General features: G+C 49.5%; 6 protein-coding genes across 6 annotated transcripts; 4 read left to right on the top strand and 2 right to left on the bottom strand.

Annotated features, from left to right (window-relative positions):
- Positions 1-300: 300 nt before the first annotated feature.
- Positions 301-2,568, top strand: N7537_007966 (putative diaminopropionate ammonia-lyase; the record flags this gene model as incomplete). Its single annotated transcript, XM_056899021.1, has 1 exon — positions 301-2,568. The coding sequence occupies one exon, from the start codon at positions 301-303 to the stop codon at positions 2,566-2,568; it is 2,268 nt and encodes a 755-aa protein (XP_056751097.1).
- Positions 2,569-2,989: 421 nt separating this feature from the next.
- Positions 2,990-4,101, top strand: N7537_007965 (uncharacterized protein; the record flags this gene model as incomplete). Its single annotated transcript, XM_056899020.1, has 2 exons — positions 2,990-3,146; positions 3,266-4,101. The coding sequence occupies exons 1-2, from the start codon at positions 3,017-3,019 to the stop codon at positions 4,099-4,101; spliced, it is 966 nt and encodes a 321-aa protein (XP_056751096.1). The 5' UTR covers positions 2,990-3,016.
- A 105-nt stretch (positions 4,102-4,206) lies between these two features.
- N7537_007964 (uncharacterized protein) lies at positions 4,207-5,976 on the bottom strand (the record flags this gene model as incomplete). Its single annotated transcript, XM_056899019.1, has 1 exon — positions 4,207-5,976. One exon carries the CDS (start codon positions 5,974-5,976, stop codon positions 4,207-4,209), a length of 1,770 nt encoding a protein of 589 aa, XP_056751095.1.
- A 1,555-nt stretch (positions 5,977-7,531) lies between these two features.
- Positions 7,532-8,961, top strand: N7537_007963 (Amino acid transporter transmembrane; the record flags this gene model as incomplete). Its single annotated transcript, XM_056899018.1, has 2 exons — positions 7,532-7,695; positions 7,755-8,961. The coding sequence occupies 2 exons, from the start codon at positions 7,532-7,534 to the stop codon at positions 8,959-8,961; spliced, it is 1,371 nt and encodes a 456-aa protein (XP_056751094.1).
- Positions 8,962-10,237: 1,276 nt separating this feature from the next.
- On the bottom strand, positions 10,238-10,963 carry N7537_007962 (NAD(P)-dependent oxidoreductase; the record flags this gene model as incomplete). The annotated part of the gene is made up of 1 exon (XM_056899017.1): positions 10,238-10,963. The coding sequence occupies one exon, from the start codon at positions 10,961-10,963 to the stop codon at positions 10,238-10,240; it is 726 nt and encodes a 241-aa protein (XP_056751093.1).
- A 378-nt stretch (positions 10,964-11,341) lies between these two features.
- On the top strand, positions 11,342-14,142 carry N7537_007961 (Zn(II)2Cys6 transcription factor; the record flags this gene model as incomplete). The annotated part of the gene is made up of 3 exons (XM_056899016.1): positions 11,342-11,926; positions 11,991-12,374; positions 12,454-14,142. 3 exons carry the CDS (start codon positions 11,342-11,344, stop codon positions 14,140-14,142), a joined length of 2,658 nt encoding a protein of 885 aa, XP_056751092.1.
- Between the last annotated feature and the right edge of the window lie 313 nt (positions 14,143-14,455).

Below are 14,455 nucleotides of genomic sequence, written 5' to 3'. Positions count from 1 at the left end.
AAATATGCCTGTTGTACATTTCTACCAAACTGTATAGAAGCGCTAGTGCCAAACCCAAGAGAGATAATCCTGTCAAGTAGAACGCACAGAATAAAAATCTTAAATCTGAAAATCTTAAAATCTTAAAAAAATCCCCTAAATTCCACAAATTCGTTGTAGTTGATGTCATGAGAAGGCGGAGTCCGACATGTCGTCAGAAGGCGCGATGTCTTTAGAAGGCCCAAGTTACCGGAAATGGCACAGAAATAAATAAAGTATCTGCATTGCGCACTGATCAGTTATATGCGAACACACACCAACATGTCATCACGAAGGTCGATCTACTTCAACCTCGCGGCAGCAAATGAGCGCAGTGCCTCCCCGCAAATCGAAGGCCTAACAGAATTCCATCAATCCTTCCCCAACTATGCTCCAACTCCACTAGTCCAGCTCCCAGAGCTCGCAACTGAGCTGGGCGTTGGCCACGTTCTCGTAAAAGACGAGAGCAACCGGTTCGGCCTACCATCATTCAAAGTCTTAGGCGCATCATGGGGCTGTTTCCGAGCAATTGCCGCGCAACTCGGCCTATCCTCTACAGTCTCGCTCGATGAAATCTCAAGTAGAGCAAAGGAAGCCTCGATTGTCTTGACGACAGCCTCGATGGGAAACCATGGACGGGCAGTTGCGTTCATGGCCCGGCTCCTTGGTATAGAAGCGCGGATCTTCGTTCCTCGGTCTTTGAACCAGTGGACTCGGGATCTTATCGCCGGGGAAGGGGCTCGGTTGGTTGTTGTTCAGGGTGACTATGATCATGCCGTGCAGGAGGCTGTGGATGAGACGCGTGTGGGACAGGGTGTACTTCTCATTCAGGATACGGCGTTTGAGGGGTATGAGGATGTGCCTACGTGGATCGTGGAGGGATATTCTACTATGATGCACGAAGTCCAGAATGAACTTGCCCAGCTTGGTCTATCAGGTAGTCTGATGATTACCCCTACTGGTGTGGGCAGCCTTGCGCATGCGGTCGCAAAGCATTGCAAGTCGCAGAGCACCCCTATGTCTGTAGTTGCTGTTGAGCCTGACACGGCTGCTTGTCTATCTTCTAGCTTGGCTGCTGGAAAGCCGGTTACTGTTCAAACTTCTTCCACGATCATGGATGGTATGGACTGCGGTACTGTCTCTTCTACTGCCTGGGCCGATATGCAGCGTCTGGTTGATGCCTGCGTCACCGTCTCATCTTATGAGAGCCACTGCGCTGTGCAGTATCTGACTTCCAAGTCTGTGGCAGCTGGGCCATGTGGAGGTGCATCGTTGGCCGCACTGCGACAGCTGGCTACATCAAAGGAGGCTACGTCACTTCTGAACAAGGATTCTGTGGTCATTCTTCTCAGCACTGAAGGTGCGCGCGAGTACCCAGTCCCAGAAGATGTCTCTGTTGAAGATGTCGTGGGGTTAACTCAAACTCTCACTCAAATCAACTCTTCCAACCCAACCTTGTCTGTAACAGACGGAGTTGGTGAGACCAAAATCGCAAACTATCTCGCAGCCTGGTTTGCCCATCGAGACATCGAGTATCACTGGATTGAAAAGGTTGCTGGACGACCATCTCTTGTGGGAGTCTTACGAGGTAGCGGAGGTGGCAAGTCTCTCATGTTCAACGGCCACACAGACACCGTCAGTCTCTCTAGCTACGAGACAGATCCCCTATCCGGGTCAATTGGAACCAAGAATGGCAAAGAGGTTATCTTTGGCCGGGGCTGCCTCGATATGAAGGGGGGATTGGCTGCAGGGTTAGCTGCCCTTGCAGCAACTAAAGCCAGCGGCCGCGTGCTTCGTGGCGATGTTATTGTGGCTGCAGTATCAGACGAAGAGGATGCCTCACAGGGAACTCAGGATGTTATTGAGACTGGCTGGCGTGCCGATGCTGCTGTACTTCCCGAGCCAACCCAAGCTGCGATATTTACTGCCCACAAAGGATTCATGTGGGTGGAAGTTGATATCCTAGGAGTTGCTGCGCACGGGTCCGACCCTGTATCAGGAGAAGATGCTATCTTGTATGCCGGATCCTTCTTACAGGCTTTGGAGAAGTACCAATCCCAACTGCCAGTGGATGATCTCCTGGGACAGGGTTCGCTACACTGTGGCTTGATTCGGGGTGGTGAAGAACCTTCATCCTATCCAGACAAGTGTACTATCACAGTCGAATTCCGCACTGTCCCAGCTCAAACGGAAGCGTCCATTCTAGGAGACATCAGCACACTACTGAAGGAAATCGCTGAGCAGAAGCCTCGTTTCAAATATGCCGAGCCGCGTATTACGATGTCACGCCCTACACAGAAGGTGGCAGCTGATCATCCGTTCGTGCAGAAGGCGGTTGCTTGTGCCTCTGCCGTGCTGGGGAGTAAACCCGCTATCAAGGCTGGCCCATTTTGGACCGATGCGGCCTTGCTCGGCGCTGTTGGTATCCCATCCATTGTGTATGGCCCGGCAGGAGAGGGCCTTCACGCTAAGGAGGAATGGGTCGAAGTTGAGAGTCTTCAGCAGTTTGAGAAGGTGTTTACTCAGCTCGTGCAGGACTTTTGTCATTGATTAGAGACGTCCGTATAAGTACAGGTTAAAAGAACATACCCAAATCATGTTGTAATGTTTCCCTTGGATTTCAACTGCATTCCAACTGAGATATACTACCTACTACATCTAGCAAAGTTTCGTGTCATGCTTGATGTAGCCTTAACCTGATACCCCAGTAGAGTGATCATTAAATCCAGTAGCGGAATACAGCTTGAAAGAAAGCAGTACTTGACAAGTTGAATGATTTAAAGAGATATCCAGGCGTGGCCGTTGATTCTTATAGAGGAAGTGTTGTGGCTGGTGTTCTTTATCGCCACGGGACTACACAGGGCCGATCGGCAAACATCCAGATCGGCCACCTTCGCCAGATGACATCCCACTTATGATCACTACTATCTAGCACACCCATCTCGTTGTTTCCGAATTTTTAGCAACTTTGATCTCTTTTCTTGAAGATCCCGCAACGATGGCAGACGAATCACCAGCACAGCGATCCGCCCGAGTGCGCCGCGAGCGCCGCGAGGCAAAGATCAAGGAAGGAGGCTCCGCGCGCCTGGACAAAATCACCAGTCTAAGTGGACGCACGCCACAAGCTGGTAAGAAATGAAATCTGAATCCCCGGCTTTCAACCAATGAGCTCCCGATAGCAAAGCAGAGATGCTACCTTATCGTCCACGCCAGTACATACAATGCTAACCGAAGTCAACTACAACAGAGCGCGAAGAAGCCTCCCCATCCCCTCAACCTCAGCGTGCAATCTCCGCATCTCCCTCCCCAGGACCGCAAACCCCCCAGTTCCGACCCTCACCTTCGCCCCAACCAGACATGCAATCACCAGAAGCGATCCGCGCCCAGCAGGAAGCGTTCTTCTCTATGCTCCGACAATCCGCACCGGAACCAGGCCAGGGCGTGCAACCCGACCCACAAGCTCCAAATAGCCTCCAGGCCCAGCAAGAAGCCTTCCGCGCGATGTTGAGACAATCCGCACAGGACCAAGGACAGGGCCAGCCGCCCAATGACGCCGAAGACCCCACCATCAAACTCCTGAACTCTCTCATGGGTGCTATACCCGGTGGTGATCCTAATGCCCCACCGGGAGCACCTGCAGCTGGCGTAGGCAATCAACCGGCACCTGGATTCTCTCCCGCTGCTATCGCAACAATGCTCGGCGTGCCGCCTTTCATTGCCAACATGCTGGGTGGAGCGACGCCACCAACAGAGGCGGAGCAGAAGCGTGCTCAGATTTGGAAGACACTGCATACCGTGTTTGCTTTAGCGGTTGCTGTTTACCTGCTCTTCATTATTGGGACTTCGGTTGCGTTGTTCGGTAGTCCCCCGCCAAAACCTGCGACGGCACAAAACCCCTTTGCGATTTTTGTGACCGGAGAGTTGCTGTTGACTGGGGGTAAGGTGTTGCTTGGTGGGAAGTCTGGTGGTATGGGAATGGTAGTACAGCTTGTCAGGGATATCGTGAGGGATGGTAGTCTTCTGTTGTTTATTTTGGGCATGGGGACTTGGTACAATCGCGAATGGCAGACCACGGCATACTAGGGTAGCTTGGGTATGTAGCTTCGTTAACGATCAGCGTTATAGGAGTATTTCAATGGCATGTATTATGTGATCATTATTTCATTATTCGTATATAACTTTGAATCGTTAAGCAGGCATATTTACAACGGCCCGGTGAGACGGTGGGATAGCGTTGCGTAAAACACTCAAGGCAGATGCATCCAAACCCCAATCACCTTCCCATTGATCCATACGAGACCCTTTCTTGAAATGACCAGCCAGATGCTCTGCTCGAACTGACCAGGTAGATAGTGGACATCCACAGAATCCACATCGGCTTTCGACATTGGCGCCCGATCCGTGCCAGGCTTCGAGGTCAGCCACGGGGACTTTCGTGCAACCGTGGAATTTGCGCAGATGCTGCCATAGATAATCCTTTCGACTGAATGAACGCTCTGTGGCAGGCTTCTGGGCGCATACTTGGAATTCATGCTCTTCCCAATGGGCGGGCGTTGGGGAAAGGACGTCGCAGAGGGGGCATTCAGACAACTGCAGTTCGAACGCTTGTTGGACGTCGTTGAGATTTGGAGTGCAGACCCAGGAGTCCAGGGTGAGATGGACGCTTTTCTCGTGGCGGGCCCAATCGTGTTTCTTCTTGAAAGACTGCGTACAGAATGTGCACTGGTAATTATGGTCTACAGCTGGTCGTTGCCGTCCTCGAATGCGTTTGGGTTTAGTTTGTTTGGGGAGCAGTGGGAATGGCAGACTCGTGTCTGCTGAGGAATGGTAGCTCCATGCTGAAGAAGTGCTATCGGAGGTCTCAGATGCCTTGCTCCCAATACTCGATACTGAGGATGCCAGGTGTGACGATGTCTGGTCGAAATTGAAGAAATCCATGGTAGACTCATCGAGCTGGAACGGGTCAATGCTATCGTCCAACTCTATCGATCCAGAGGCAATGGCATTTTGAATGGCCGCTTCTGGAACAGGTTCATCGTCTGGCGGGGAAGCCTGCCATCGCTCCATGGGAGTTAGGGAAGATAGCGTGCTGGTGACCATGGGGGAGCCTGAGCGAGTACGGGATGTTGAAGAAAGTCCCGCAGTCTGAATCTTTTGCTTTTGACGTCGGCGGGCGTTTGCAAACCACATTGATATGCGCTTTTGGGAAAAGCCAGTCTCGTTGGCCATCTGATTCTTTTTTGCATCTGTTGGATAAGGATATTCTTGATTTTGATAGAACCACTCGCGGAGAACTCTAGCCCCTTTTCTGAGAAACTGTTTGGGTTCCTTTCGTTCATCGGTATTTTCTATAGTGGGAGCGGACAATGGGTTTACATCTTCCGGCACACCGTGGAGATGACCTAAGACCGGAGAGATAGTTTCAAAACCCGACGGGAGCCGTTTTTCACCCTTTGCTAAGCTGCATTCGCGAAAAAGGGCTACGCAGCTTGAGCACGCATTTTTGGGATTCGGATTGGCAGGCGTAGTGCGAAGTATCAAACATTGCAGCCGATGCTTGCGACAATAGGAACATGATACAGGAGGACGATATGCCCCGTCAAGCCACTGTGAGACATTGGTAAGACTTGATTGCGGCAAGGACGGGCCAACATATTCTGTTGCTAAAGGCACAAATTCAAAAGCCTTCAAGTCTTCATGATCTTGATGTCCAGGTTGTGCATCGGCGGTTGGTATGACGTGTGACTCAGAATTTGTCCACTGCGCCCATTCCAGATCACTGATGTCCGAGGGAAATGGTTGCAATTCGTAGTCAGGATTTGTATCAAAATAATGACCTTCTTGCATCCATTGGGTTGGTTCATTTGCATCCAGTACGCCCTCCAGCTCTATATCCGATAGAGGCTGTGGCAACGGCTGCCATGATGAAGGGTTGATAGGTGGTGGCTGAGGAGTCATGCCATATAGCGATGAGCAGAGTAGCCGACGCGGTATATAATGACCCTTTATCGTATGTCGAGATTATAGTTCAAAGTCCACAAGTAGCTTCGTCAGACCCCGTCTCGTTCATGGCTCGCCGTTTACTTGCCATGGGGTTGCTGACAAAGAATAAGCGCTAAACCATATTGGGTCAAATAATATTCTTCGCCTCACTAGTCCAAGAACGACAGGTACGCATCTGCACGGATATTACTAAGCTTTCACTGCCCCCGGGGGACCGGCCGATCTCGGGAACAAACAATGAATCTGGGGCCTGCCCAGTTGTGTTCGCCACGCCTACTAGATTTTTCCCAGAGCTTGCTTTCCGATTCATCCGTATCGCTCTTTATGAAATCCTCGCTATGTATGTACAGCGAGGTCGTGGTGGTTCAAAGTTTCCGAGGTCAGCTCCAAGGACGAAATTATCCTTGTACCAATAACTGATACCTCGGCTGAACGCTCCTCGAAGAGATGGTAGACCACGTCTGGATGGAAGCAAGGTCAATATCCTGGTCTAAAACTAAGCCTATACGTCCTAGGAGCTCTAATCGGTGTTTTTCATATGATTATCAATCTGGCAGTCACGTTGCTTATCAGAATTAAGCTTATCTTTTATGTTATTACAAGACCAAAAACTCAAAAGCTCGGTCTGTTTAGAAGTGGAACTTCACTTCTTAGACAGGATACTAATACTTTGAAATCTATAATCTGGGGATAAATAGGCGAATTAGAAGAGATGTAGAGGTTGATGTGGCATCAACCGCCGTGGATGAAAGTATTAGACTCGGGGTTGAGATGTCGGGGCATAACTAGCCTACATAATTCGAATCCACAAATTGGAGACGCCGGAGTTGGCCCTCTCCTCCGTAGTTTTGGGTGGGGCGCTTTTGAGTCGCCACCCGGTGAGGTAAATTCATTAGGTGAGCAGCCGGAATGAACCCGAGTCCCTGCGAAGAAAATGATCTCCCGAAAAAAAAAGGTTATTCAATATAAAAATAAAAGCCACAACCTACAATTTCGCAACACTTAGCTGGGTACATATCTACACAAATCTACAAGTTTCCCCAACAAATAATAAACTTTAAAACGGGAATGGCGATCGACACTGTAACTATGTGTCAACGATCAGGCAATTGTAGGCTACGATGTAGTACCCGGTGCCCAGGTGGGACTGGGGGTGGACTGGGGCAGTATTAGCTTTTCACGATCGATTTCTATCACCAATCTCAATGAGTCAGCAAGGCAACCCGGACACTAAGATTGGTCAATCGGTGGCCAGGTCTCCGGATTCGGACCGAACTGAAACGGTCATTGGTGAATTGATCAGGTTGCATCGAATTTCTGTGGAACTTTCCATTCCGTCCTATGGGGCAAATTCCAAGTTTGGCACGCGAGAAAATCGAAAATCGGGGAAACAATAAGATGGCCAAATTTCCCACTTCTGTTTGTTCTTTCCTCGTGGGATCTTACAACTCATCTTTTGTACCCATCTTCTTCAACACTTTCTCACTCCTCTGATTTTCAACTACACAGAATGGAGGTCAATACAGCACCACCTTCTTATGAGCAGGATAAGATCGCTGAACGGAAGGATGTGCCACAATTCGAAGAGGAGGGCCAGCTCAAGGCTGGTGAGGTCCACGATGCCTTTGGCAACGAGGAGTACGCTGAGATCAAGTATAAAACCTTGAAGTGGTGGTATGTATCATCGGGAACAGAGTCTCTTGATCGATTATGCTAACGTAAGGTGTCTCCAGGCAATGTGGATTGCTCATGATTTGTGAGTCAGTCTCACTGGGTGTGTTGTCACTGCCCGCAGCCGTAGCTACCCTGGGTCTCGTCCCTGGTGTCATCCTCATTATCGGCCTCGGAGCTCTCGCAACATACACTGGCTACAACATTGGCCTCTTCCGTGAACGGTACCCTCACATCCAAAACCTGGGTGATGCCGGTGAGATCTTGCTAGGCAAGTTCGGCCGTGAGCTTTTCGGTACTGGCCAGTTCCTGTTCTGTATCTTCGTCATGGGCAGCCACATCCTCACCTTCCGCGTCATGATGAACACTGTCACCAACCACGGCACCTGCTCCATTGTCTTCAGTGTCGTCGGTATGGTTCTCTCCATCGCCCTCTCCATCCCCCGTACGATGAAGGGTATGACTTGGATCTCATTTGCGTCATTCCTCAGCATCTTGTGCGCTGTCGTGATCACTATGGTTTCCGTGGGTGTCGAAAGTCACCCCGGTCGTGTCATCCACGCCACCGTCGAGACCAACCTGTACACTGCATTCCAGGCTGTTTCCAACATCGTCTTCGCTTACTGTGCCCACGTCGCTTTCTTCGGTTTGATTGCCGAGATGGAGTCGCCCCAGGATTTCAAGAAGTCCCTGTTCATGCTCCAGGGCTTCGAGATCTCCCTCTACCTGACCGCCGCCGTTGTGATTTACTTCTACGTTGGCACTGACGTGCATTCCCCTGCCCTCACGTCCGCGGGCCCTCTGATGAGCAAGGTTGCCTACGGCATTGCTATCCCCACCATTGTCGGCGCCGGTGTCGTCAACGGCCACATCGGCTTGAAGTACATCTACTTCCGCCTCTGTTCCAAGTCGGATCTGATGCATCAACGCAACAAACGTTCCGTCGGTCTCTGGATTGGTCTTGGTGTGGCTTGCTGGGTCGTTGCGTGGATCATCTCTGAGGCCATTCCTGTCTTCAGCGACCTGAATGGTTTGATCAGTGCTCTTTTCGCTTCCTGGTTCAGCTACGGTCTCTCCGGTATCTACTGGCTCCACCTCAATCGCGGCGAGTGGTTCTCCACCCCCCGCAAAATCTTCCTGAGCATCCTCAACATCGGCATTGCCTGTTTCGGTTTGGCGCTGTGCGTTCTTGGCTTGTATGCTTCCGGCACTGCTATCAACAAGAACTCCAACAGCAACAGCTTCTCCTGCGCCAACACCGATACTTAAACAGCCCCATCTTGCTTTATCGTAATGCATATGCGTATTGTTGCATGTTTACTTCATGTTTATTTTTATTTTACCATTACACGCATTGTACATACATCGCATATAGATTATGCTAAGAGCGCACAGGTTGGCTCTGGAATTTAAATAATATTAAAATATACTAAACATAAACATAAACATAAGGCTGAGCTTAACGAACAGCTAAAACTCTAAATTCCCCTCGTCCAACCCTTCCAATCTATGTATTAGTTGAATTACATATATGGATTTTGGCGCATTGACAATGAAACGATCTTTCCACGACAACATTTTACTAATACGGTATGGATGGTGGATTATTCCCCAGTTATTCGTGCATCCACCTACGGGTCAAAACCCAGCTGATCCCCTACCTATCCTATCTATTTCTACAAGAATAGTCAGCCGCTTATGCGGCCTTGTCATGTGCTTTTAGATGCATTTTTAGGTGTACACGAATGGGGTTAAACAAAATCATATTTTGTGCAAGAAACTTTTCTATATATAACCTTTGATCAGGCAATGCCTTTTGCACCTTGTTATTCTCGCAAGTTCACAGGGGCCAATTTATAACCCAACTCCGAAGACGCAATATGCGGTGGGTTATTAGATATGTACAATAGATAGGATAATAGTGATCTGAAGTTTTAAGCCTCTTTTTTACCTATGCATACAGAATTGGGAAACAAAGACAAGTATATACTATGGTAGGATATGAAATAACAGGTGTTTTGTTAGGAATCATAAACTCTTTAATATATGGGCGGGTCAATGTCGCCTTTAGTTACTGGTGACCCTCTCAGCTGGTAGCACAACAAGCTTGACTAACTGTAAAGAAATCACTATTTGGCCATCCATATGAGGGTTAGTTATTCCTGTGAGTACGGTGAGACATTTGAGTGACAGAATGTTCTCGTCAGTGTGCGACTCTGATTGTAGTGGTTTTGGGAACGACTTCCTGGATGAGTACATAGTAGATGGCCGCTTCCCTTGCATTATCCTTGAAAGATAGGTGAGTGTTACATCACTTCGTAGTTCAGGGTCCTATTTCAACCTTATGAAATAGTGCGTCTAGTCTTTATGATTATTCGAGCTGATGTGGCGACAGACTATGGACAGTATTGATTTTCAATTAGTAGATGAGAGTCTCTGCGATGCATTCAATTAATTACAATGGTCATTCCTAATTTATATGTATCCATGATCCCAGCAAGCAAAACTTCCTCGGCTAGTTCATCCATTTCCAGCACCACCTCCATCAATATGTAACAGTCACATTCTTGTTCACATACTTCGCATCTATCTTCAAGACAAGGTTCTCAGCGAGCCACCTCCCCGTATCCTCCCGAGAGATAGTATACCCGACAGCTTTAGACTCCGGGCCAGTCTTAGGATCCTCGATTCCCACGCGGATAGTTTTATCCGACTCGCCATCAACAAGATGGCTCGCACGAATGATCGTGAATGATTCCCCGCTCTGTGCGAAACGGTCTTCCATGACTACCTTGTCTGCTCCGGGGACTTTGACAAACAGGTTGTAGATGGGAATCATAACGATAGGAATATCGCGGCCGAAGCGGGAAAAGCCCACTGTACTGCAACCGATTATGTGTGGAGTTCCGGTAATGCCGGTGCTTCGAAGCTGAGCGAGGGCGTCTAACAGAGTTGCCGCGCCTTTTTTGCAGACGTCCGGATCGTCGACAGTCATTCCACGTGGCTTGGCGCCGATGGTGGATACAATGACATCGACGATGGCTGCATTGTCGGCTTGGAGGCACTGCGATACGGCGGAGATATCGTGTGCGTTGCCTTTAATGACTTTCAGGTTTGGTGTTGACTCTGAAGGGAAGATGGCTGTGAGTTTTGAGGGATCACGGCACAGCGCGATGCATTTGTGCCCGGCAGCGAGAGTATGTTTGAGGGCAGCGAGGCCAACGCCGGTGCTGGCACCAAAAAATGCAACGGACTTGATGCTTGACGTCATTGTCTAGATGGGTTGTGGTTGTTTAAGTAGCGAGGTATTGGAAGAGTGTATTCCGATGGAAGAGATAGTAGAGATGGGTTCTTTTAAGTATTTTGGACAGAACGATGGGCTCCATAATATACATTTTGGTCGTGAATTACAGAGAAAGCGAAAGTCATCCGAGCTAATGCAGCAGGCCTCGCTCTTTTCTCGCGACTCGTATTAGAACGAATCGAGACTGACATGCCGTTCTCTCATTGGTTATCCCACTCTATCGACGCTACTGAGTCAGACAATCAGCGCTTCCAGGCCTCGCCGTTCGCCTAACGAGATCAGGATAATCAAGGTTTTGCTGGACCCGTTTAACTCGCTGGAACAAGCCCATAACAATCCCAAGAGATGCACGAAGAGCCTCCTGTCACTGTCTCCGGGGTCCTTGGCGGCGCGCTCGCCTCGGCCTCGGATGCCGAGAAAAACGCGAGATTGGACACCTCAGGCCGAAACGAAAACGCAACCCCCCTGAAGCTGCGCAGTTGTGTAGTATGTCGAAGTCGGAAAGTCCGCTGCGACAAGCGAGCGCCTTGTTCCAATTGCCGTCGCGCAAATATCGCGTGTGTGCGTCCACCAACGGACCGTCCACCAAGATGGGCCCGCCATCTCGACCGCCTTAACAGCGCGGTATCCAATCTACAGGCCTCCCAAGAACCTGTACCAGTAGCAGAAGACGTGATGGAGAGGCTTCACAACCTTGAAAGCCTGGTTCAAGGTCTACGAGTTCAGCTAGAACAGGCTAAATCAGCAGCTAACTCCGCCGGGGGATCATCCGGGGTCGGTTCGCCCGAAAGCTCCGCACATGACCGACAGTCAAACCCGTCTTCCATTAATACTGCTAATGTGCAAAACAAGTTTGGGAGACTGGTGCTTCAGGATTCCAATCGAAGCCGCTACGTTAGCAGCGGCTTCTGGTCTCGCGTCAATGACGAGGTATGCCGCCTTGCTTTTTGTGCATTGCTGCTCGGAATGAATGGCTAGCTGATTCCTATTGTAGCTTGATGGTCTCAAGGTAGATGCTCGTGGTCTTCCATTAGGGGAATCTGATACCTCGGATGACGAGACATCGCCGGGGACGACCTATTCCACACAAGAACTTGAACGGACCCCCGCGGAGCGTCACGGATTCTTGTTTGGGCACAATTTGAGTCCCTTTTCTCCTAATTTAACCGATCTTCATCCACTTCCCTCTCAAATTCCGTTCCTTCTAGAAGTGTTCTCTGAGAATGTGAACATCATCTTTCAAATCGTTCATATTCCCTCTATCAAGAATATGGTTCGCGATTGGCGCGGCCGTGAAATGAAGGGACTCACACTGGCCAATGAAGCCTTGATGTTCGCCATATACTACGCTGCCATCACCTCGATGGAAGAAGAAGATGTAAGCCGAGTCCTTAGACGTTCAATTTTCTCACAGAGCCAAGCATGCGGGTTTCAGGCTCACGTCTTGGTATATTTAGATATTACTTAATTTCGGAGCCACCAAAGCCGAGCTCAATCTCAAATATCGCCAAGGCCTCGAACATGCTCTTGCAAGAGCCGATTTTCTAAATGTGCCTGACCTCGTTCTTGTGCAGGCATTTGCAATATTTCTCGCTCTTGCTCGCCGACATGACAGTCCGAGGTTCGTGTGGATGATGACAGGGCTACTAATCCGAATGGGCCAAGCTCTGGGATTACATCGTGATGGAACACATTTCGATTATTTCAGTTCATTTGAGATTGAAATGCGGCGAAGAGTCTGGTGGACCCTGTGCGTGTTGGATGTGAGAGCATCCGAGGATCAAGGGACCGATTACACAATCACAAAAGCGAGCTTCGATACTAACATTCCTCTTAACCTAAACGACACCGACCTTGACCCCGAATCAAAGCGAACGCTTCAACCTCGCAATGCCCTGACTGATATGTCCGTTGCGCGAGTCACCTTCGGCATGTGCGAAGTCACGCGGCAGATGATGGCTCATGGGTTCAAAGACGAAGCACCAAGTCTAGAAGAGCAAAGCCAGTTGTTGCAACAGATATACCAAGGTCTTGAACGAGACTTTCTACAGTACTCAACTGAGTCAGGGAACATCAGATACTGGGTGATAGTTACGGTCGCTCGGCTTCTTCTGGCCAAGATGACTCTGCTTATCTACCTGCCTCTGTTGTTTTCCTCCCCAAATGAAGACTTCTCGGAAGAGCTGCGGACAAAAATATTGGTTTCGAGCATCGAGGTCGCCGAGTACAATCATGCCCTGAACAACGAACACGCATGTAGACATTGGCGCTGGGTTTTCCAGACCTATACCCATTGGTACTCCATTGTCTACATGATGCTAGAGATCTCTCGACGCCCGTGGTCGCCTCTTTCTGAACGGGCATGGGTAGCTCTTCATAGTTCCTGGCTAATACCGAATCAATCACATATGGAAAGGAATCTACGCATCTGGATTCCACTCCGAAAACTGATGACCAAGGCTAGGAAGTACCGCGATATGGAGTTCGGCCGGCTGAGAAACGACTCTCAAGCTGTCCAACAGCTGGAGCAGGGCTATTCCATTGCATCAGTCCCGTCGAGTACTGGGCCTTTTCCACCTGGTTCAAATTCTGCAGATCTGTTTCTTTACCAATGGCGTCAGCTGGTGGCACACCCAGATAAAACCAAACAACACTCACTCGCCCCCGAGTTCGCAGTTCCCAATCCGCTGAATCCACCGATGCAAATTGCAAGCACAACGCCGTCAAGTGTGCATCCTGGTCGCGGTTTATTTCAAAAAGTTCTTCACCCAGCTTTCACTGCTGAGCCAGAGTATCTCGCTGCACAGGAACGGCAATACGTGCGCGAAATGCCAAGCATTGAATCCACGAACTTCGATTCAGACATGGCGCTTAATTCAGGAATCGGATTTGGACCCGAGAATCCCATCGCTTCATCACACAATCAGTTCTTAATGGCACCAGATGCTCAATTCGACAGTCAAATTGCCACCCCAGCTGTTGTACCTTGGCTGTGGGCTGAAGAGGGCATATCAACTGATTTCACCACTGAAGACCAAGCCAATAGCACCATGGGCATGGACGAGGAGGTGAATTGGTACAATTGGACCACGTCTGCGAAGAATATGGAGTGTGATGGGGCGACCTATAGCAGTAGACCGCGTTAATCTACATCGTAGTATATTAGAGACTTTATAATTAGAATAGCACTACGATGTATTTTGGACGACTTGGAATGTATTTTTTCGAATAATTAATGGTGAGTTAGAGAGCATCGCCTGGGAAGAGGTTGCGGTCTGTATGCAGGAAACAGTTCCCCAATACTGTGAGTGGCCCATTCTTCTCCAACTCTAGGGCGATCTAATCGAGCTGGAAACCCACAACAGGGGGCTGCTGGTATCCAAAGAAGACTCGGGTATCCCCAGTTGCATTGATATTTGATGGTCTAATTGGTGTGAAACCAAGAGAAGACATCTACCT

The sequence above is a fragment of the Penicillium hordei genome (genome assembly GCF_028827395.1).
Source record: "Penicillium hordei strain IBT 12815 chromosome Unknown utg000004l_segment0_segment0, whole genome shotgun sequence".
In the NCBI taxonomy this organism is placed as follows: domain Eukaryota; kingdom Fungi; phylum Ascomycota; class Eurotiomycetes; order Eurotiales; family Aspergillaceae; genus Penicillium; species Penicillium hordei.
This window is presented reverse-complemented; position numbering and strand designations above follow the sequence as displayed.